This window comes from Sylvia atricapilla, chromosome 6, assembly GCF_009819655.1.
Source record: "Sylvia atricapilla isolate bSylAtr1 chromosome 6, bSylAtr1.pri, whole genome shotgun sequence".
NCBI classification, from domain to species: Eukaryota; Metazoa; Chordata; class Aves; order Passeriformes; family Sylviidae; genus Sylvia; species Sylvia atricapilla.
This window is the reverse complement of record NC_089145.1, coordinates 3,260,060-3,282,515: the sequence shown is the minus strand read 5'-3', so window position 1 is coordinate 3,282,515 and position 22,456 is coordinate 3,260,060. Positions and strand designations below refer to the sequence as shown.

General features: G+C 62.0%; 1 protein-coding gene and 1 pseudogene across 1 annotated transcript; both read left to right on the top strand.

Moving 5' to 3' along the window:
* Nucleotides 1-7,624: 7,624 nt before the first annotated feature.
* LOC136362025 (serine/threonine-protein kinase pim-1-like) lies at nucleotides 7,625-11,218 on the top strand. Its single transcript, XM_066320284.1, is given in 11 exon segments — nucleotides 7,625-7,767; nucleotides 7,847-7,922; nucleotides 8,098-8,140; nucleotides 8,143-8,289; nucleotides 8,292-8,381; nucleotides 8,384-8,461; nucleotides 8,855-8,923; nucleotides 8,926-9,030; nucleotides 9,327-9,543; nucleotides 9,999-10,174; nucleotides 11,082-11,218. Coding segments are annotated over 11 exon segments (1,281 nt in total).
* A 5,373-nt stretch (nucleotides 11,219-16,591) lies between these two features.
* LOC136362024 (serine/threonine-protein kinase pim-1-like) lies at nucleotides 16,592-19,838 on the top strand (annotated as a pseudogene).
* Nucleotides 19,839-22,456: the final 2,618 nt, after the last annotated feature.

Below are 22,456 nucleotides of genomic sequence, written 5' to 3'. Positions count from 1 at the left end.
AGCAAGCATGTACAGAATTAGCAGGCTCTTAAAAATGCATCTTACTGAGAGGCAAATGCATTTTACACCCAGCTCCCTCAATAATGGTCCAGTGGGTGTGGTGAGAGCAAAGATTTATTTTTCTAGAGGTGGAACAAGGGATTCTCCTGAGTGAATCCTCTTCAGGTGCAACATGAGTACAGTGCTGGAGTGGAGGATCTTATCTGCCACGTGACATCAGTGTTTAGTGCAGCAGAATTTTCTTTTCAGAAATACACTTCTGGGGAATCAGTTAGAAATGAAGCCTGATGGAAACCCTAAAAAAACCTTTTAGGTTTCTGCTGAGTGTTTTTATAGTGTATTTTAATACAAACCCTTTAGGAATCTGTGATACATCTCCAAAAGGATAGCTACTTCAGAAGAGCTCTGCTAGAAATAATTCTTTTATTATGTTTTGTATTACTTTTCAGGTTCTTTTCGTTTTCTTTATGAAAAGCTATTTTTCTCTCATTGTCAGAGTGTTTCTGAGGGAAATATGTATCTGATATCAACAGATTCCATGTAGGGTTGTTTCAGGGATGTTTGTAGTTTCTGAAGGCATAACTTCCATTATAGGGAAAATGAAAGCTCTCCTTTTTTAATGAACCACACAGTATAAGAACAAAGAGGCCCTTGATAACTTTGCAACAAAGAAGAGGAGGAGAGTCTTTTTCCAAGTCTGTAAGCAGAGATTTTTGTGAGTGTAAGAGCCCAGAAATGCAAATGGAAGAAGATTCTGGATTTTTTTTTAGGGAAATTACCTTGAAGATGAAGGCAAATGGGTGTCCATTTTCCCAGCTGGCTTTGAAAATGTCAGTCGTGGGGTTTTCCTTGCAAATCTAACCTTTAAGCTGCTGCATCCTGTTGCTCTGCATTCCCCAGGAAATGGTAGAACGCCTCTCTCCAAACAGAAACTGATTTGTTGGAAGCTGTATTTCTGCACAGCTGCTCAGACCTTACTCCACTTGTGTGCCTGATTGTGTAGAGGGAACACATTATAAAATGACGACTATGGGTTTGGTGATAGGAAAAGATAGATAATTGCTGATAAATAATTGGGTTAAATTGCTGATCATGACATTAACACTGGTTTACTGAATTGCCCTGCTTTGCTGGGAGAAACTTCTTGCTATCACCACATTATGTGGGAGTCCAAGTCATTTGGCTTTAAGCAGCAATCCACCCCTGGAATAAGAATAAGAGAATAAGGACACTGCAGTCATAACATTCCTGTTTTGTCAGCCTTGCCTGGATCTCATATCATTTTACCCTCTCTGAACAGCAGTAATATGGATCAGCACATGTTCGTTGCTGTTGTGGATTTTGATGACATGGGGTCTGGTGTCTGGGCTTTAAAAAATGGATGGTCAATTAATTTATGGCTGTTTAACAGCACTGCAGTTTGCAGAGATGGGGAAAGCATTTTGCCTCTAATTGGCAAAACAGAATTTTTTCTGCTTTTCTCTGGTGCTGCACAGCAGCTACCACACATAAATCTTCTCTTTCATTTTGTTGTTTCTTCAGTGCAAGGTTTGATCTGCACAGGTCACTCTGTGCACCCTGCTCTGAGCAGGCAGGAGGACCAAGTGGCCTCATCCCACCTAAATTATCCCACTAAATAGTTCTGTGAGCATTTTCTATGATAAGAACAACTTTCTGTCCCATTTCTGGTGATGACAACTGTGCAAACAAGTGTGCAACATTGGTGGTCCTTTGCTGCTTTGTTTGTTAGTAAATTGAACTTTGAAACCAATTTGGATAGCCTAAATATTATATTGCATTTGAAGTGAGTGGGGATATTTTTATTGGCAGCAAAAAGGTTGGGTCAGACTGTGCAAACTATTGTAAACACTGAATTTTTATGTAATTGCACTTAAAAAAAGATGTCCTTTACTAAAATTACCTTTTTCTAAGGGGGAAAATCCTGGTCTGAAAATAGTATAAACCCTACATTTCATGTGAAACTTTTAATAATATCAGCTGTAAAGCTACATAGATGGTTTAAGTAATTTATGCTGATTGATTAGAAATCAGTATGTTTTTCACCATTTCAGATTTTGCTTTATATTTAATTTATGAAGTTAAAGTAGATATACATCTGGATATAGACACTTTCATTTTATATTATTTTAAGACCTCTATCTATTTTTTTATTTCAGTGCTGTACAAAATATCAAGGTAAAATAAGCCTGATTTAGAAACCCTTGTAGTATTATTTGTACCTTGTCCTTAGAAAGATAATTCCTGTAATATCTTGTCAAATCTCTCATGTAGTATCTAAAATTTACTTTTGAATTATTTGATTATGTGATTCCTAAATGATACCAGAAGTGTGATACAAAGCAGGACACAAGAAATGCTAAACTAAGAATGCCATTATTCAAGGTTTCATTCACATTAAGATGTATCTAAGTAAATATTATTTCTTTGACTTTCATAATTCTGTGTTCTATGCTCATTTAATATTTATATGATTTTTGTCAGTGTATATGAGCTTCATGTTATACTACATTCAGTTAACTTTTGCCTGAATGGTTCTGCAAAATTTAATAAATATATGCTGCAGTCACAGTTTATCCTGATTTGTAATTATTCATCTGAACTTTCTTTATCATTTTAGGCTAACGTACCCAAAGCTCCTTGCTATAAAGCCTTTCTTTTAAAGTGACTATGAAAATCGGTTGGGTAATTGCAAATATTGAAGTACACACAATTGCACACAGTGTCTGCCTGTACAATTAATGCAGTATTTGGAATTTGCAGCTGTTATGAAGATCAAAGCAAACACGCTGGATATTTTTGTGGTTGTAATGAGATACACTACAGGGAAATGTATTTTAAGGTTACTGCTTCTCATAGGAAAGAACACAGCACTTGTAATGAACTCTTTCCAGGGAAAAAGGGAATCTGCAGAGTTAATGTGGTGTTTCCTTTCTGGGAATACCCAGTCCACAGCGAGTCAGGGACGTGTTTGAAAACATCCAAGGAAAGCTGAGGAGGCAATGGAAGCTGTGTGATTTAAAGGGATGAGGAGGGCAGAAGGCCCTGTCTGTTCCTCCAGGCAGGGGCTTGATGAGAGAGACCTGACCAGGATAAGAAAAGTCACCTTGGTTGTTAAGGTGGCTTGGCTTGGATCGCCTACTGTTCGTATCCAAGACTCTGAGCCCGGGGCTGGCCTTCCGATGGCTAGAATTCGAGACGGATCAGGAATTCTCCAGGAACCAAGGTACCACAAATGGGAATCCTGGCTGACCTGAGAGTGCCAAATGTCTCCTGCAAATGAGAATATAAGGAATCTGGGGGGGGAGTTCAGTCTCCCAGGGAAAGGGGCCACCGTTCGTATCAAAGAGCCCGTGCCCGGGACGAGCCTCCCGCCGGCCAGAATTCAAGCAAAGCTGCCAAAAGCCAGGCCCCGGCCCCTGGGCTTGGCAGGCCCGCAAGGGCTGGGGCCGCTTGGCTGGCCTTCTCTGCCTTGCAGAATGGTTTCCTGGCTTGGGCCGCTTGGCTGGGGGATGCGGGGTGGCCTCGGGGGAAGCTGTGGCCACGGGCGCAGCCCCTGCCTCTGGCAGGAGCTGGCTCCAGGCTCTGGAAGCCAGCGGCCTGCGGCTGGACAACGCTGCCCGTGTCCTCCCCTAGGAACACACGCCTACAGCCCGCCCGAGTGGATCGGCTTTGGCTACTACCACGGCGATTCGGCCACCGTCTGTCCCTGGGCGTGCTGCTGTACGGCATGGTGTGCGGGTGCCTCCCCTTTGGGGAGGACCGTGACATCGTGCTGGGGCAGCTCTGCTTCAGGCAGCAGGTCTCCCAGGTTGGTATGCGGCCTCCAGAAGGCAGGCTCGGGCAGAAGGCGGTGTGCGCAGCCCGGCGCGGCCCTGACGCGCCTCCGCGGGGCCTGCCCTCAAGGGCTGGCCGCAGGAGGCGGGCAGTGCCCACGGGGTCGGGGCGGCACGCGGTGGCTGAAGGAGGTGGCCGTGTCCGCCGTGCCGCTCTCCCGCACAGGGCAGAGCGGGTCGGGAGGCCGGCGCGGCTCTGAGCGCACGCGGCGCGGCCCGGGCCCTGCCGGCGCCGGGAGCCGCTGGGCAGGGCCTTCTGCGAGTGACCGGCGCTTTCTGCCTTCTCTCCCGTCCAGAGTGCCGACATCTGATCTGCTGGTGCCTGTCCAAACACCCCGCGGACAGGCCGCAGCTGGAGGAGATCTCGCTCCACCCTTGGGTGCGCGGCAGCCGGTTCTGAGGCCTCGCCGGAGCCTCTGCAGCGCCCAGCTCCCCAGTCCCACGCAGGACTCAAAAAGGGAAACCACCAGAAACCAAAACAATAAAACCACCACCGACCCATTCCGGGCTGTCAGGTCTGGTCCTTGTCAGCAAGCTCAGCTAAAGAAACCTCTTGGCAAAAGGGGTAGTCAGAGCGCTCCCTTCAGTGTTCTTCGGGAGCGACCACTTGCCCCTCACGGCTTGCCCGAAAATGGAGGCTCCTCCCTCACTCTGGCGGTCCATCCTGAGGGGACACTGAGCTCGGCTGGGAGCGGAAATGGTCCCAAGTGGCCTGGAACCCCTGTGGGAGCCATGGCAGTGCTGGGGAAGGAGGGAGGAAGGGGCCGTTGCTGGTGACCGAGACTTGGCTCCCGCTCTGTGCCAGGGGCTTTCTGCCTGCTGGCCTGGGGGATCACCCTCTCTGAGTTCAGCCCCACACCCACTCCTTCCCACAGCTCCTTCCGGACAGCATCCGCCGTGGTGGACACGTCCCCCGCTGCCATCCCTTGGCCAGGGGCCTCGTGGCTCATGCCAGACCCTTTCTTCCTCCCCAGGGAGCCTCCTCCTAGGCAAAGGGCTGATCCCCACAGCCCAGCACTCTCCAGCTCAGCCCTCTCGAGCCAGGCCGCCCTCTGAGCCCCACGTGCCCTGAGCCAAGCGGGCATTGGCGGCCGCCTTGGCCGCGGCCGCCGCAAATAAACTGAACTCCTCTGGCAAGAGGAAAAGGACCGGCAAAACCTGCGCTCGGGGCATAAGGAGAGTAGACTTCCGGCTGCTCGGGGAACTGGGAAGCAAGCTCCACAGGGAAAATGCTTTTGAAAGTGCTGGCCTCCATCAGTGCTGGTCACTTTCGAAACATCCCTCCTGAGGGCACCGGAGCAGGTGATTGCCAAATGGCGGAAGCCAAAGAGGTGAGGCAGAAGGCTGCCTGGCCTGAACGGGCATCTCTCTGGGAACGAGGACGGAAAGGAAGCCCTGGGCCCAGTGGAATCCAGGTCAGGAGAAAGATAACGCCAATGCTTCTTGCCACTGAAGGGAGAAATTTGGTGTGGTGAAAGCTCAGCTGGAGATGAAGGTGGCCAAAATGTGGGGTACAATGAAACCCGTGTTTTAAAATACATGAAAGGAAAAACAAGGTTGTAAAAATAACGTTGTCCCCTACCAGGATGTGGATGGTCACCTCAGCAACAGGGACAGAGACACGGTACAGGCGTTTCATGCAGCCTTTGCCTCTGTCTTCGACACTCAGCCCTCCCTTCCCAGTGGAAAACATTGCACTGCACCAAGGGATGCAGCAAAGCTTTTGAAGAGGGCGAGCCCTGCTCAGCAGCGACCAAACCACGCCAGTCTGACTGACGGCGTTCCCATCCAACCCCAACACGCACCAGCTTTTGGGAAGCAAGGGACCCTATCGCAGTCAAAACCAGAGCAGTGGGAGCACCGTGAGCGGTGCTTGGAAAAACCCTGATTTATTGAGAACAGAGGCAGCGCAGAAGTCAGGGAGCTGCTAACAAAAATCTCTTCCAGCCCTGGACAGGCGTTCCAGGGGAGCTCCCAGAGACAGAGGAACTTCAAGTCCCTTTGACTCTGGAGCATCTTCTCAGGCACAGAGCAGTGGGCGTTTGCAGTCGGTAACGCTGCGGCGTCCTGGCAGCTGCGCACTTGACACCGCTGGCAGCGGCGCTGCTCCTGACGGGTCACCACTCGCTCCTTGAAAGGAAGGATTCATTGCAACAGGGCAAGCTCCGGTTCCACTTCCAGCCTTTTCCTGGCCACGGCCATATTCAGGGATGAGCCAGCTCTGCTGATCCCTGAGGCGGGCGAGGCAGTGACGGCACAAAGGGGCCGCGCGCTGAGCGCCAGGCAGGGCTGTGATGTCCCCGGCCGTGCTGGCCACAGCACTGTGACATCACCGCGCCGGCCCTACAAAGCCGGGCCGTCACCCGCAGCTGCCAGTGCAGTCGCGATGGCGGTGCGTGCCGGAGCCATGAGCGACGGCGGTGTCCTGCTGGCTGCACTTGTCCTGCTGCTGGCCGCTGTGGCTGTCGGGTGGGCCCTTGGCCGCCGGCAAGCACAGAGGGCAGCAGGCACGGACTCCGAAGAGGAGGCCGCCCACGGTCCCCCAGAGGCTCACGGAGGAACCGGGAGCCCCTGCGGCTCCCAGGTCCTGCAGGCCTCGGGCGGCCCCTGGCAAGCGGCCACGCGCTCCCGCGAGCCCCTGCACAGCCCCTGCGGCTGCCGCCCCTGCGTGGCAGTGGCCCAGGAGGTGCAGGAACTGCTGCTGCTGCTCTGGGCTCGCGACGGGACGTGTGCGCCGCTCTACTCCGGGATGTGGCAGGCGTTGTGCAAAGAGCTGGGGAGCTGCTGAAGCGAGGCCACCTGCCTTGCTGCGGCTCCTCCAGCTCCTCCACAGGCCTCCATCCCTCCAAGGCTGCTCCCAGCAAGATTCTCCAACCCTGGGAGAGCCTCGACCCCTGCGAGGATGGCACAGCAGCGCACACCCGCCATCCATGCAGGGAGCTCAGGCTGTCAGAGACCCTCATCCTACCACGAGCCTCTGCTATCTCTGACAGCCTCCATCCCTCGCAGAGGCTCAGGGAGACCTGTCGGCCTGCAGAAGGTGCAGAGCCCACGGACAGGTCTCCCGGCTCCCTTGGACTCACGGACGTCGTTGGCGTGGGCACAACCCTGACCCTTGACGTGGCCAGGGAAGGCCCCGGAGTCCAAACGGGAGCCAGCCCGAGCCGGGGAGGCTCCTCAGGAGCAGCTGGCGGAGCAGCAAGCGTCCCGGGCCAGAGGGGTCATCCCACAGCTCCCAGGACGCCGTGCCGGCTGTGCCAGCTGGCAACAGCCCGAGCCTGGTGGAGACGATCCTCGAGACGCGAGGAGGTGCCTCCATCTCCAGGAAGCTGCTCCACCACGGCCCTCGACTACCTCGAGGGCGTCCCTAAGGGCAGGTGAGATCTCCTCAGGAGCTGTCTGAGGCTCCTGAGGGCCATCCCCAGGCCAGGCCAGGGCCCCTGAGAGCGGCCTAGTTCCTGGCCGTTTCCAGTGCCTCCGTGGCACGGCTGCAAAGTCCCCTCTCTGTTTTGCAGCTGCTCCTGGGACCCCCCCGTGCCAAGCCTCGGGCTGTAGCCCCGGCCGTCCTCAAGAGCTGAGTGCAGCCCAGGACGCCGGGGACAGCGACGGTGCCGCCCTGCCCCGCGGCGCCGCGGCTCCTGCAGCCGCCTGTGCGCGCTGCCCTGGCCCAGCACCGCCGCTGGCCGGCCCCGGGGCGGCGGGGCGGGGGCCGCTGCCCGCGCGCAGCAGGAAGCAGGTCAGAGCAAGGCGGCCCACGCCGGCCCAGCCCGATGGCCGGCGGGTTCCTTCACTCGAGGGGGGTTCCTGGGCGCAAGGCTGATGCCTCGCTCTTGGCCGCAGGGCAAAGGAGGAGGCAGGAGCTGTACCAGCTGGGCCCGCAGCTGGGGAGCGGCGGCTTCGGCACGTTTTCGGCGTCCGCCTCCGGACGGGAGGCCGTAAGTGGCCGGGAGGGGCGTCTGGCACTGTGAGGAGGGGCGGGGGCTGGAGCTCAGCCCCGCTGTCTCGATGCCTTTGCAGGTGGCCATCAAACGCGTGGCCAGGGAGAGCGTCCTGCAGTGGGTCGAGCTGGTGAGTGAGCGGGGCCAGTGGGGCAGAGCGGGTGTGGCGCCGAGCATCCCCCGGGCGTGAGGAATCCCCATCACCAGGGAGGCTGCCCAGGAGAGCGCGGGGGCATCCCAGACAGAGGGCAGCGTGGCCACAGGGCAGCATCAGGCCTGCTGGAGGCATTGTCTCCTCCTCACAGCCCGACGGCACCTGTGTTCCCATGGAGATCGTGCTGATGGAGAAGGTGGCTCTGGCTGCTACAACATCATCCAGCTCCTGGACTGGTTTGAGCTGCCTGACAGCTTCATGCTGGTGATGGAGCGTCCGGAGCAGTCGCGGGATCTCCTGCAGTTCCTGCTGGAGCAGGGGTTCCTGTGCGAGGAGATGGCGCGCTGGCTTTCTGCCAGGTGCTGGAGGCCGTGCGGCACTGCACCGCCTGCGGCGTCCTGCACCGGGACATCAAGCCGGAGAACCTCCTCGTGGACCGGAGAGCGGCGACCTGAAGCTCATCGACTTCGGTTGCGGCACCTTCCTCCAGGAGCAGGCTTTCACGCACTTTGCCGGTGGCCGCAGCCCGGGCCCTGCTCCCGGCCCGGGCAATGCGGGGCCCCGTTCCCTCCTGGGCCGCGGGGTGCGGCCTTCGGCCTGCTGCCCTGTGGCACGGCGGCAGCCGCCGTGGCCCAGGAGCCGGCTGCGGCCCTGCCCCAGAGGGGGGCTGCCAAAAAGCCAGGCCCCGGCCCTGGGCTGGCAGGCCCGCAAGGGCTGGGGCCGCTTGGCTGGCCTTCTCCACCTTGCAGATGGTTTCCTGGCTTGGGCCGCTTGGCTGGGGGATGCGGGGTGGCCTCGCGGGGAAGCTGTGGCCACGGGCGCAGCCCCTGCCTCTGGCAGGAGCCTGGCTCCAGGCTCTGGAAGCCAGCGGCCTGCGGCTGGACAACGCTGCCCGTGTCCTCCCCTAGGAACACACGCCTACAGCCCGCCCGAGTGGATCGGCTTTGGCTACTACCACGGCGATTCGGCCACCGTCTGGTCCTGGGCGTGCTGCTGTACGGCATGGTGTGCGGGTGCCTCCCCTTTGGGGAGGACCGTGACATCGTGCTGGGGCAGCTCTGCTTCAGGCAGCAGGTCTCCCCAGGTTGGTATGCGGCCTCCAGAAGCAGGCTCGGGCAGAAGGCGGTGTGCGCAGCCCGGCGCGGCCCTGACGCGCCTCCGCGGGGCCTGCCCTCAAGGCTGGCCGCAGGAGGCGGGCAGTGCCCACGGGGTCGGGGCGGCACGCGTGGCTGAAGGAGGCGGCCGTGTCCGGCCGTGCCGCTCTCCCGCACAGGGCAGAGCGGGTCGGGAGGCCGCGCGGCTCTGCCCGGCGCCGGGAGCCGCTGGGCAGCGGGCACTTCTGCGAGTGACCGGCGCTTTCTGCCTTCTCTCCCCGTCCAGAGTGCCGACATCTGATCTGCTGGTGCCTGTCCAAGCACCCCGCGGACAGGCCGCAGCTGGAGGAGATCTCGCTCCACCCTTGGGTGCGCGGCAGCCGGTTCTGGGCCTCGCCGAGCCTCTGCAGCGCCCAGCTCCCCAGTCCCACGCAGGACTCAAAAAGGGAAACCACCAGAAACCAAAACAATAAAACCACCACCGACCCATTCCGGGCTGTCAGGTCTGGTCCTTGTCAGCAAGCTCAGCTAAAGAAACCTCTTGGCAAAAGGGGTAGTCAGAGCGCTCCCTTCAGTGTTCTTCGGGGAGCGACCACTTGCCCCTCGCGCTTGCCCGAAAATGGAGGCTCCTCCCTCACCGGCGGTCCATCCTGAGGGGACACTTGAGCTCGGCTGGGAGCGGAAATGGTCCCAAGTGGCCTGGAACCCCTGTGGGAGCCATGGCAGCGCTGGGGAGGGAGGGAGGAAGGGGCTGTTGCTGGTGACCTAGACTTGGCTCCCGCTCTGTGCCAGGGCTTTCTGCCTGCTGGCCTGGGGGATCACCCTCTCTGAGTTCAGCCCCACACCCACCTTCCCACAGCTCCTTCCGGACAGCATCCGCCGTGGTGGACACGTCCCCCGCTGCCATCCCTTGGCCAGGGGCCTCGTGGCTCATGCCAGACCCTTTCTTCCTCCCCAGGGAGCCTCCTCCTAGGCAAGAGGGCTGCTCCCCACAGCCCAGCACTCTCCAGCTCAGCCCCTCTCGAGCCAGGCCGCCCTCTGAGCCCCACTGCCCTGAGCCAAGCGGCATTGGTGGCCGCTTGGCCGCGGCCGCCGCAAATAAACTGAACTCCTCTGGCAAGAGGAAAAGGACCGGCAAAACCTGCGCTCGGGGCATAGGAGAGTAGACTTCCGGCTGCTCGGGCTGGGAACAAGCTCCACAGGGAAAATGCTTTTGAAAGTGCTGGCCTCCATCAGTGCTGGTCACTTTCGAAACATCACCTCCTGAGGGCACCGGAGCAGGTGATTGCCAATGGCGGAAGCCAAAGAGGTGAGGCAGAAGGCTGCCTGGCCTGAACGGGCATCTTCTCTGGGAACGAGGACGGAAAAGGAAGCCCTGGGCCCAGTGGAATCCAGGTCAGGAGAAAGATAACGCCAATGCTTTGCCACTGAAGGGAAATTTGGTGTGGTGAAAGCTCAGCTGGAGATGAAGGTGGCCAAAAATGTGGGGTACAATGAAACCCGTGTTTTAAAATACTGAAGGAAAACAAGGTTGTAAAAATACGTTGTCCCCTACCAGGATGTGGATGGTCACCTCAGCAACAGGGACAGAGACACGGTACAGGCGTTTCATGCAGCCTTTGCCTCTGTCTCGACACTCAGCCCTCCCTTCCCAGTGGAAAACATTGCACTGCACCAAGGATGCAGCAAAGCTTTTGAAGGGCGAGCCCTGCTCAGCAGCGACCAAACCACGCCAGTCTGGCTGACGGCGTTCCCATCCACCCCAACACGCGCCAGCTTTTGGGAAGCAAGGGACCCTATCGCAGTCAAAACCGAGCAGTGGAGCACCGTGAGCGGTGCTTGGAAAAACCCTGATTTATTGAGAACAGAGGCAGCGCAGAAGTCAGGGAGCTGCTAACAAAAATCTCTTTCCAGCCTGGACAGGCGTTCCAGGGGAGCTCCCCAGAGACAGAGGAACTTCAAGTCCCTTTGACTCTGGAGCATCTTCTCAGGCACAGAGCAGTGGGCGTTTGCAGTCGGTAACGCTGCGGCATCCTGGCAGCTGCGCACTTGACACCGCTGGCAGCGGCGCTGCTCCTGACGGTCACCACTCGCTCCTTGAAAGGAGGGTTCATTGCAACAGGCAAGCTCCGGTTCCACTTCCAGCCTTTTCCTGGCCACGGCCATATTCAGGGATGAGCCAGCTCTGCTGATCCCTGAGGCGGCGAGGCAGTGACGGCACAAAGGGCCGCGCGCTGAGCGCCAGGCAGGGCTGTGATGTCCCCCGGCCGTGCTGGCCACAGCACTGTGACATCACCGCGCCGGCCCTACGAAAGCCGGGCTGTCACCCGCAGCTGCCAGTGCAGTCGCGATGGCGGTGCGTGCCGGAGCCATGAGCGACGGCGGTGTCCTGCTGCTGCACTGTCCTGCTGCTGGCCGCTGTTGCTGTCGGGTGGGCCCTTGGCCGCCGGCAAGCACAGAGGCGGCAGCAGGCACGGATCCGAAGAGGAGCCCGCCCCACGTCTGGCCCAGAGGCTCACGGAGGAACCCGGGAGCCCTGCGGCTCCCAGGTCCTGCAGGCCTCGGGCGGCCCCTGGCAAGCGGCCACGCGCTCTCCGCGAGCCCCCTGCACAGCCCCTGCGGCTGCCGCCCCTGCGTGGCAGTGGCCCCAGGAGGTGCAGGAACTGCTGCTGCTGCTCTGGGCTCGCGACGGGACGTGCGCCGCTCTACTCCGGGATGTGGCAGGCTTGTGCAAAGAGCTGGAGGAGCTGCTGAAGCGAGGCCACCTGCCTTGCTGCGGTCCTCCGCTCCTCCACAGGCCTCCATCCCCCAAGAGGCTGCTCCCAGCAAGATTCTCCACCCTGGAGAGCCTCGACCCCTGCAATATGGCACAGCAGCGCACACCCGCCATCCATGCAGGGAGCTCAGGCTGTCAGAGACCCTTCATCCTACCACGAGCCTCTGCTATCTCTGACAGCCTCCATCCCTCGCAGAGGCTCAGGGAGACCTGTCGGCCTGCAGAAGGTGCAGAGCCCACGGACAGGTCTCCCGCTCCCTTGGACTCACGGACGTCGTTGGCGTGGGCACAACCCTGACCCTTGACGTGGCCAGGGAAGGCCCCGAGTCCAAACGGGAGCCCAGCCCGAGCCGGGGGAGGCTCCTCAGGAGCAGCTGGCGGAGCAGCAAGCGTCCCGGGCCAGCAGGGTCATCCCACAGCTCCCAGGACGCTGTGCCGGCTGTCGCCAGCTGGCAACAGCCCGAGCCTGGTGGTGGAGACGATCCTCGAGACGCCGAGGAGGTGCCTCCATCTCCAGGAAGCTGCTCCACCACGGCCCTCGACTACCTCGAGGGCGTCCCTAAGGGCAGGTGAGATCTCCTCAGGAGCTGTCTGAGGCTCCTGAGGGCCATCCCCAGGCCAGGCCAGGGCCCCTGAGAGCGGCCTAGTTCCTGGCCGTTTCCAGTGCCTCCGGTGGCCACGGCTGCAAAGTCCCCTCTCTGTTTTGCAGCTGCTCCTGGGACCCCCCCGTGCCAAGCCTCGGCTGTAGCCCCGGCCGTCCTCAAGAGCTGAGTGCAGCCCAGGACGCCGGGGACAGCGACGGTGCCCCGCCCTGCCCGCGGCACCGCGGCTCCTGCAGCCGCCTGTGCGCTGCCCTGGCCAGCACCGCCGCTGGCCGCCCCGGGGCGGCGGGGCGGGGCCGCTGCCCGGCGCGCAGCAGGAAGCAGGTCAGAGCAAGGCGGCCCACGCCGGCCCAGCCCGATGGGCCGGCGGGTTCCTTCACTCGAGGGGGGTTCCTGGGCGCAAGGCTGATGCCTCGCTCTTGGCCGCAGGGCAAAAGGAGGAGCTGCAGGAGCTGTACCAGCTGGCCCGCAGCTGGGGCGGCGGCTTCGCACCGTTTTCTCCGGGCGTCCGCCTCTCGGACGGGAGGCCGGTAAGTGGCCGGGAGGGGCGGTCTGGCACTGTGAGGAGGGGCGGGGGCTGGAGCTCAGCCCCGCTGTCTCGATGCCTTTGCAGGTGGCCATCAAACGCGTGGCCAGGGAGAGCGTCCTGCATGGGTCGAGCTGGTGAGTGAGCGGGGCCAGTGGGGCAGAGCGAGGTGTGGCGCCCGAGCATCCCCCGGGCGTGAGGAATCCCCATCACCAGGGAGGCTGCCCAGGAGAGCGCGGGGCATCCCAGACAGAGGGCAGCGTGGCCACAGGGCAGCATCAGGCCTGCTGGAGGCATTGTCTCCTCCTCACAGCCCGACGGCACCTGTGTTCCCATGGAGATCGTGCTGATGGAGAAGGTGGGCTCTGGCTGCTACAACCATCCAGCTCCTGGACTGGTTTGAGCTGCCTGACAGCTTCATGCTGGTGATGGAGCGTCCGGAGCAGTCGCGGATCTCCTGCAGTTTCCTGCTGGAGCAGGGGTTCCTGTGCGAGGAGATGGCGCGCTGGCTTTTCTGCCAGGTGCTGGAGGCCGTGCGGCACGCACCGCCTGCGGCGTCCTGCACCGGGACATCAAGCCGGAGAACCTCCTCGTGGACCCGGAGAGCGGCGACCTGAAGCTCATCGACTTCGGTTGCGGCACCTTCCTCCGGAGCAGGCTTTCACGCACTTTGCCGGTGAGCCGCAGCCCGGGCCCTGCTCCCGGCCCCGGGCAATGCGGGGCCCCGTTCCCTCCTGGGCCGCGGGGTGCGGCCTTCGGCCTGCTGCCCTGTGGCACGGCGGCAGCCGCCGTGGCCCAGGAGCCGGCTGCGGCCCTGCCCCCAGAGGGGGGGCTGCCAAAAAGCCAGGCCCGGCCCCTGGGCTTGGCAGGCCCGCAAGGGCTGGGGCCGCTGGCTGGCCTTCTCCACCTTGCAGAATGGTTTCCTGGCTTGGGCCGCTTGGCTGGGGGATGCGGGTGGCCTCGCGGGGAAGCTATGGCCACGGGCGCAGCCCCTGCCTCTGGCAGAGCCTGGCTCCAGGCTCTGGAAGCCAGCGGCCTGCGGCTGGACAACGCTGCCCGTGTCCTCCCCTAGGAACACACGCCTACAGCCCGCCCGAGTGGATCGGCTTTGGCTACTACCACGGCGATTCGGCCACCGTCTGGTCCCTGGGCGTGCTGCTGTACGGCATGGTGTGCGGGTGCCTCCCCTTTGGGGAGGACCGTGACATCGTGCTGGGGGCAGCTCTGCTTCAGGCAGCAGGTCTCCCCAGGTTGGTATGCGGCTCCAGAAGGCAGGCTCGGGCAGAAGGCGGTGTGCGCAGCCCGGCGCGGCCCTGACGCGCCTCCGCGGGGCCTGCCCTCAAGGGCTGGCCGCAGGAGGCGGGCAGTGCCCACGGGGTCGGGCGGCACGCGTGGCTGAAGGAGGCGGCCGTGTCCGGCCGTGCCGCTCTCCCGCACAGGGCAGAGCGGGTCGGGAGGCCGGCGCGGCTCTGAGCGCACGCGGCGCGGCCCGGGCCCTGCCGGCGCCGGGAGCCGCTGGGCAGGGGCCTTCTGCGAGTGACCGGCGCTTTCTGCTTCTCTCCCCGTCCAGAGTGCCGACATCTGATCTGCTGGTGCCTGTCCACACCCCGCGGACAGGCCGCAGCTGGAGGAGATCTCGCTCCACCCTTGGGTGCGCGGCAGCCGGTTCTGAGGCCTCGCCGGAGCCTCTGCAGCGCCCAGCTCCCCAGTCCCACGCAGGACTCAAAAGGGAAACCACCAGAAACCAAAACAATAAAACCACCACCGACCATTCCGGGCTGTCAGGTCTGGTCCTTGTCAGCAAGCTCAGCTAAAGAAACCTCTTGGCAAAAGGGTAGTCAGAGCGCTCCCTTCAGTGTTCTTCGGGGAGCGACCACTTGCCCCTCGCGGCTTGCCCGAAAATGGAGGCTCCTCCCTCACTCTGGCGGTCCATCCTGAGGGGACACTTGAGCTCGGCTGGGAGCGGAAATGGTCCCAAGTGGCCTGGAACCCCTGTGGGAGCCATGGCAGCGCTGGGGAGGGAGGGAGGAAGGGGCTGTTGCTGGTGACCGAGACTTGGCTCCCGCTCTGTGCCAGGGGCTTTCTGCCTGCTGGCCTGGGGGATCACCCTCTCTGATTTCAGCCCCACACCCACTCCTTCCCACAGCTCCTTCCGGACAGCATCCGCCGTGGTGGACACGTCCCCGCTGCCATCCTTTGGCCAGGGCCTCGTGGCTCATGCCAGACCCTTTCTTCCTCCCCAGGGAGCCTCCTCCTAGGCAAGAGGGCTGCTCCCCACAGCCCAGCACTCTCCAGCTCAGCCCCTCTCGAGCCAGGCCGCCCTCTGAGCCCCACGTGCCCTGAGCCAAGCGGGCATTGGCGGCCGCCTTGGCCGCGGCCGCCGCAAATAAACTGATCCTCTGGCAAGAGGAAAGGACCGGCAAACCTGCGCTCGGGGCATAAGGAGAGTAGACTTCCGGCTGCTCGGGGAACTGGGAAGCAAGCTCCACAGGGAAAATGCTTTTGAAAGTGCTGGCCTCCATCAGTGCTGGTCACTTTCGAAACATCACCTCCTGAGGGCACCGGAGCAGGTGATTGCCAATGGCGGAAGCCAAAGAGGTGAGGCAGAAGGCTGCCTGGCCTGAACGGGCATCTTCTCTGGGAACGAGGACGGAAAAGGAAGCCCTGGGCCCAGTGGAATCCAGGTCAGGAGAAAGATAACGCCAATGCTTCTTGCCACTGAAGGGAGAAATTTGGTGTGGTGAAAGCTCAGCTGGAGATGAAGGTGGCCAAAAATGTGGGGTACAATGAACCCGTGTTTTAAATACATGAAAGGAAAACAAGGTTGTAAAAATAACGTTGTCCCCTACCAGGATGTGGATGGTCACCTCAGCAACAGGGACAGAGACACGGTACAGGCGTTTCATGCAGCCTTTGCCTCTGTCTTCGACACTCAGCCCTCCCTTCCCAGTGGAAAACATTGCACTGCACCAAGGGATGCAGCAAAGCTTTTGAAGAGGGCGAGCCCTGCTCAGCAGCGACCAAACCACGCCAGTCTGGCTGACGGCGTTCCCATCCAACCCAACACGCACCAGCTTTTGGGAAGCAAGGGACCCTATCGCAGTCAAAACCAGAGCAGTGGGAGCACCGTGAGCGGTGCTTGGAAAACCCTGATTTATTGAGAACAGAGGCAGCGCAGAAGTCAGGGAGCTGCTAACAAAATCTCTTCCAGCCCTGGACAGGCGTTCCGGGGAGCTCCCCAGAGACGAGGAACTTCAAGTCCCTTTGACTCTGGAGCATCTTCTCAGGCACAGAGCAGTGGGCGTTTGCAGTCGGTAACGCTGCGGCGTCCTGGCAGCTGCGCACTTGACACCGCTGGCAGCGGCGCTGCTCCTGACGGGTCACCACTCGCTCCTTGAAAGGAAGGGTTCATTGCACAGGGCAAGCTCCGGTTCCACTCCAGCCTTTTCCTGGCCACGGCCATATTCAGGGATGAGCCAGCTCTGCTGATCCCTGAGGCGGGCGAGGCAGTGACGGCACAAAGGGCCGCGCGCTGAGCGCCAGGCAGGGCTGTGATGTCCCCCGGCCGTGCTGGCCACAGCACTGTGACATCACGCGCCGGCCCTACGAAAGCCGGGCTGTCACCCGCAGCTGCCAGTGCAGTCGCGATGGCGGTGCGTGCCGAGCCATGAGCGACGGCGGTGTCCTGCTGGCTGCACTTGTCCTGCTGCTGGCCGCTGTGGCTGTCGGGTGGGCCCTTGGCCGCCGGCAAGCACAGAGGCGGCAGCAGGCACGGATTCCGAAGAGGAGCCCGCGCCCACGGGTCCGGCCCAGAGGCTCACGGAGGAAGCCGGGAGCCCCTGCGGCTCCCAGGTCCTGCAGGCCTCGGGCGGCCCCTGGCAAGCGGCCACGCGCTCCCGCAGCCCCCTGCACAGACCCGCGGCTGCCGCCCCTGCGTGGCAGTGGCCCAGGAGGTGCAGGAACTGCTGCTGCTGCTCTTGGGCTCGCGACGGGACGTGTGCGCCGCTCTACTCCGGGATGTGGCAGGCGTTGTGCAAAGAGCTGGAGGAGCTGCTGAAGCGAGGCCACCTGCCTTGCTGCGGCTCCTCCAGCTCCTCCACAGGCCTCCATCCCTCCAAGAGGCTGCTCCCAGCAAGATTCTCCAACCCTGGGAGAGCCTCGACCCCTGCAAGGATGGCACAGCAGCGCACACCCGCCATCCATGCAGGGAGCTCAGGCTGTCAGAGACCCTTCATCCTACCACGAGCCTCTGCTATCTCTGACAGCCTCCATCCCTCGCAGAGGCTCAGGGAGACCTGTCTCCTGCAGAAGGTGCAGAGCCCACGGACAGGTCTCCGGCTCCCTTGGACTCACGGACGTCGTTGGCGTGGGCACAACCCTGACCCTTGACGTGGCCAGGGAAGGCCCGGAGTCCAAACGGGAGCCCAGCCCGAGCCGGGGGAGGCTCCTCAGGAGCAGCTGGCGGAGCAGCAAGCGTCCCAGGGCCAGCAGGGGTCATCCCACAGCTCCCAGGACGCTGTGCCGGCTGCGCCAGCTGGCAACAGCCCGAGCCTGGTGGTGGAGACGATCCTCGAGACGCCGAGGAGGTGCCTCCATCTCCAGGAAGCTGCTCCACCACGGCCCTCGACTACCTCGAGGGCGTCCCTAAGGGCAGGTGAGATCTCCTCAGGAGCTGTCTGAGGCTCCTGAGGGCCATCCCCAGGCCAGGCCAGGGCCCTGAGAGCGGCCTAGTTCCTGGCCGTTTCCAGTGCCTCCGGTGGCACGGCTGCAAAGTCCCCTCTCTGTTTTGCAGCTGCTCCTGGGACCCCCCCGTGCCAAGCCTCGGGCTGTAGCCCCGGCCGTCCTCAAGAGCTGAGTGCAGCCCAGGACGCCGGGGACAGCGACGGTGGCCGCCCTGCCCCGCGGCGCCGCGGCTCCTGCAGCCGCCTGTGCGCGCTGCCCTGGCCCAGCACCGCCGCTGGCCGGCCCCGGGGCGGCGGGGCGGGGGCCGCTGCCCGGCGCGCAGCAGGAAGCAGGTCAGAGCAAGGCGGCCCACGCCGGCCCAGCCCGATGGGCCGGCGGGTTCCTTCACTCGAGGGGGGTTCCTGGGCGCAAGGCTGATGCCTCGCTCTGGCCGCAGGGCAAAAGGAGGAGCTGCAGGAGCTGTACCAGCTGGGCCCGCAGCTGGGGAGCGGCGGCTTCGGCACCGTTTTCTCGGGCGTCCGCCTCTCGACGGGAGGCCGGTAAGTGGCCGGGAGGGGCGGTCTGGCACTGTGAGGAGGGGCGGGGGCTGGAGCTCAGCCCCGCTGTCTCGATGCCTTTGCAGTGGCCATCAAACGCGTGGCCAGGGAGAGCGTCCTGCAGTGGGTCGAGCTGGTGAGTGAGCGGGGCCAGTGGGGCAGAGCGAGGTGTGGCGCCCGAGCATCCCCGGGCGTGAGGAATCCCCATCACCAGGGAGGCTGCCCAGGAGAGCGCGGGGGCATCCCAGACAGAGGGCAGCGTGGCCACAGGGCAGCATCAGGCCTGCTGGAGGCATTGTCTCCTCCTCACAGCCCGACGGCACCTGTGTTCCCGGAGATCGTGCTGATGGAGAAGGTGGGCTCTGGCTGCTACAACATCATCCAGCTCCTGGACTGGTTGAGCTGCCTGACAGCTTCATGCTGGTGATGGAGCGTCCGGAGCAGTCGCGGGATCTCCTGCAGTTCCTGCTGGAGCAGGGGTTCCTGTGCGAGGAGATGGCGCGCTGGCTTTTCTGCCAGGTGCTGGAGGCCGTGCGGCACTGCACCGCCTGCGGCGTCCTGCACCGGGACATCAAGCCGGAGAACCTCCTCGTGGACCCGGAGAGCGGCGACCTGAAGCTCATCGACTTCGGTTGCGGCACCTTCCTCCAGGAGCAGGCTTTCACTCACTTTGCCGGTGAGCCGCAGCCCGGGCCCTGCTCCCGGCCCCGGGCAATGCGGGGCCCCGTTCCCTCCTGGGCCGCGGGGTGCGGCCTTCGGCCTGCTGCCCTGTGGCACGGCGGCAGCCGCCGTGGCCCAGGAGCCGGCTGGCGGCCCTGCCCCCAGAGGGGGGGCTGCCAAAAAGCCAGGCCCCGGCCCCTGGGCTTGGCAGGCCCGCAAGGGCTGGGGCCGCTTGGCTGGCCTTCTCCACCTTGCAGAATGGTTTCCTGGCTTGGGCCGCTTGGCTGGGGGATGCAGGGTGGCCTCGCGGGGAAGCTATGGCCACGGGCGCAGCCCCTGCCTCTGGCAGGAGCCTGGCTCCAGGCTCTGGAAGCCAGCGGCCTGCGGCTGGACAACGCTGCCTGTCCTCCCCTAGGAACACACGCCTACAGCCCGCCCGAGTGGATCGGCTTTGGCTACTACCACGGCGATTCGGCCACCGTCTGGTCCCTGGGCGTGCTGCTGTACGGCATGGTGTGCGGGTGCCTCCCCTTTGGGGAGGACCGTGACATCGTGCTGGGGCAGCTCTGCTTCAGGCAGCAGGTCTCCCCAGGTTGGTATGCGGCCTCCAGAAGGCAGGCTCGGGCAGAAGGCGGTGTGGCAGCCCGGCGCGGCCCTGACGCGCCTCCGCGGGGCCTGCCCTCAAGGGCTGGCCGCAGGAGGCGGGCAGTGCCCACGGGTCGGGCGGCACGCGTGGCTGAAGGAGGCGGCCGTGTCCGGCCGTGCCGCTCTCCCGCACAGGGCAGAGCGGGTCGGGAGGCCGGCGCGGCTCTGAGCGCACGCGGCGCGGCCCGGGCCCTGCCGGCGCCGGGAGCCGCTGGGCAGGGGCCTTCTGCGAGTGACCGGCGCTTTCTGCCTTCTCTCCCCGTCCAGATGCCGACATCTGATCTGCTGGTGCCTGTCCAAGCACCCCCGCGGACGGCCGCAGCTGGAGGAGATCTCGCTCCACCCTTGGGTGCGCGGCAGCCGGTTCTGAGGCCTCGCCGGCCTCTGCAGCGCCCAGCTCCCCAGTCCCACGCAGGACTCAAAAAGGGAAACCACCAGAAACCAAAACAATAAAACCACCACCGACCCATTCCGGGCTGTCAGGTCTGGTCCTTGTCAGCAAGCTCAGCTAAAGAAACCTCTTGGCAAAAGGGGTAGTCAGAGCGCTCCCTTCAGTGTTCTTCGGGGAGCGACACTTGCCCCTCGCGGCTTGCCCGAAAATGGAGGCTCCTCCCTCACCTGGCGGTCCAATCCTGAGGGACACTGAGCTCGGCTGGGAGCGGAAATGGTCCCAAGTGGCCTGGAACCCTGTGGGAGCCATGGCAGCGCTGGGGAGGGAGGGAGGAAGGGGCTGTTGCTGGTGACCGAGACTTGGCTCCGCTCTGTGCCAGGGGCTTTCTGCCTGCTGGCCTGGGGGATCACCCTCTCTGAGTTCAGCCCCACACCCACTCCTTCCCACAGCTCCTTCCGGACAGCATCCGCCGTGGTGGACACGTCCCCCGCTGCCATCCCTTGGCCAGGGCCTCGTGGCTCATGCCAGACCCTTTCTTCCTCCCCAGGGAGCCTCCTCCTAGGCAAGAGGGCTGCTCCCCACAGCCCAGCACTCTCCAGCTCAGCCCCTCTCGAGCCAGGCCGCCCTCTGAGCCCCACGTGCCCTGAGCCAAGCGGGCATTGGCGGCCGCCTTGGCCGCGGCCGCCGCAAATACTGAGCTCCTCTGGCAAGAGGAAAAGGACCCAAAACCTGCGCTCGGGGCATAAGGAGAGTAGACTTCCGGCTGCTCGGGGAACTGGGAAGCAAGCTCCACAGGGAAATGCTTTTGAAAGTGCTGGCCTCCATCAGTGCTGGTCACTTTCGAAACATCACCTCCTGAGGGCACCGGAGCAGGTGATTGCCAAATGGCGGAAGCCAAAGAGGTGAGGCAGAAGGCTGCCTGGCCTGAACGGGCATCTTCTCTGGGAACGAGGACGGAAAAGGAAGCCCTGGGCCCAGTGGAATCCAGGTCAGGAGAAAGATAACGCCAATGCTTCTTGCCACTGAAGGGAGAAATTTGGTGTGGTGAAAGCTCAGCTGGAGATGAAGGTGGCCAAAAATGTGGGGTACAATGAAACCCGTGTTTTAAAATACATGAAAGGAAAACAAGGTTGTAAAAATAACGTTGTCCCCTACCAGGATGTGGATGGTCACCTCAGCAACAGGGACAGAGACACGGTACAGGCGTTTCATGCAGCCTTTGCCTCTGTCTTCGACACTCAGCCCTCCCTTCCCAGTGGAAAACATTGCACTGCACCAAGGGATGCAGCAAAGCTTTGAAGAGGGCGAGCCCTGCTCAGCAGCGACCAAACCACGCCAGTCTGGCTGACGGCGTTCCCATCCAACCCCAACACGCACCAGCTTTGGGAAGCAAGGGACCCTATCGCAGTCAAAACCAGAGCAGTGGAGCACCGTGAGCGGTGCTTGGAAAAACCCTGATTTATGAGACAGAGGCAGCGCAGAAGTCAGGGAGCTGCTAACAAAAATCTCTTCCAGCCCTGGACAGGCGTTCCAGGGGAGCTCCCAGAGACAGAGGAACTTCAAGTCCCTTTGACTCTGGAGCATCTTCTCAGGCACAGAGCAGTGGGCGTTTGCAGTCGGTAACGCTGCGGCGTCCTGGCAGCTGCGCACTTGACACCGCTGGCAGCGGCGCTGCTCCTGACGGGTCACCACTCGCTCCTTGAAAGGAAGGGTTCATTGCAACAGGGCAAGCTCCGGTTCCACTTCCAGCCTTTTCCTGGCCACGGCCATATTCAGGGATGAGCCAGCTCTGCTGATCCCTGAGGCGGGCGAGGCAGTGACGGCACAAGGGGCCGCGCGCTGAGCGCCAGGCAGGGCTGTGATGTCCCCCGGCCGTGCTGGCCACAGCACTGTGACATCACCGCGCCGGCCCTACGAAAGCCGGGCTGTCACCCGCAGCTGCCAGTGCAGTCGCGATGGCGGTGCGTGCCGGAGCCATGAGCGACGGCGGTGTCCTGCTGGCTGCACTTGTCCTGCTGCTGGCCGCTGTGGCTGTCGGGTGGGCCCTTGGCCGCCGGCAAGCACAGAGCGGGCAGCAGGCACGGATCCGAAGAGGAGCCCGCGCCCACGGTCCGGCCCAGAGGCTCACGGAGGAAGCCGGGAGCCCCTGCGGCTCCCAGGTCCTGCAGGCCTCGGGCGGCCCTGGCAAGCGGCCACGCGCTCCCGCAAGCCCCCTGCACAGACCCTGCGGCTGCCGCCCCTGCGTGGCAGTGGCCCAGGAGGTGCAGGAACTGCTGCTGCTCTGGGCTCGCGACGGGACGTGTGCGCCGCTCTACTCCGGGATGTGGCAGGCGTTGTGCAAAGAGCTGGAGGAGCTGCTGAAGCGAGGCCACCTGCCTTGCTGCGGCTCCTCCAGCTCCTCCACAGGCCTCCATCCCTCCAAGAGGCTGCTCCCAGCAAGATTCTCCATCCCTGGGAGAGCCTCGACCCCTGCAAGTGGCACAGCAGCGCACACCGCCATCCATGCAGGGCTCAGGCTGTCAGAGACCCTTCATCCTACCACGAGCCTCTGCTATCTCTGACAGCCTCCATCCCTCGCAGAGGCTCAGGGAGACCTG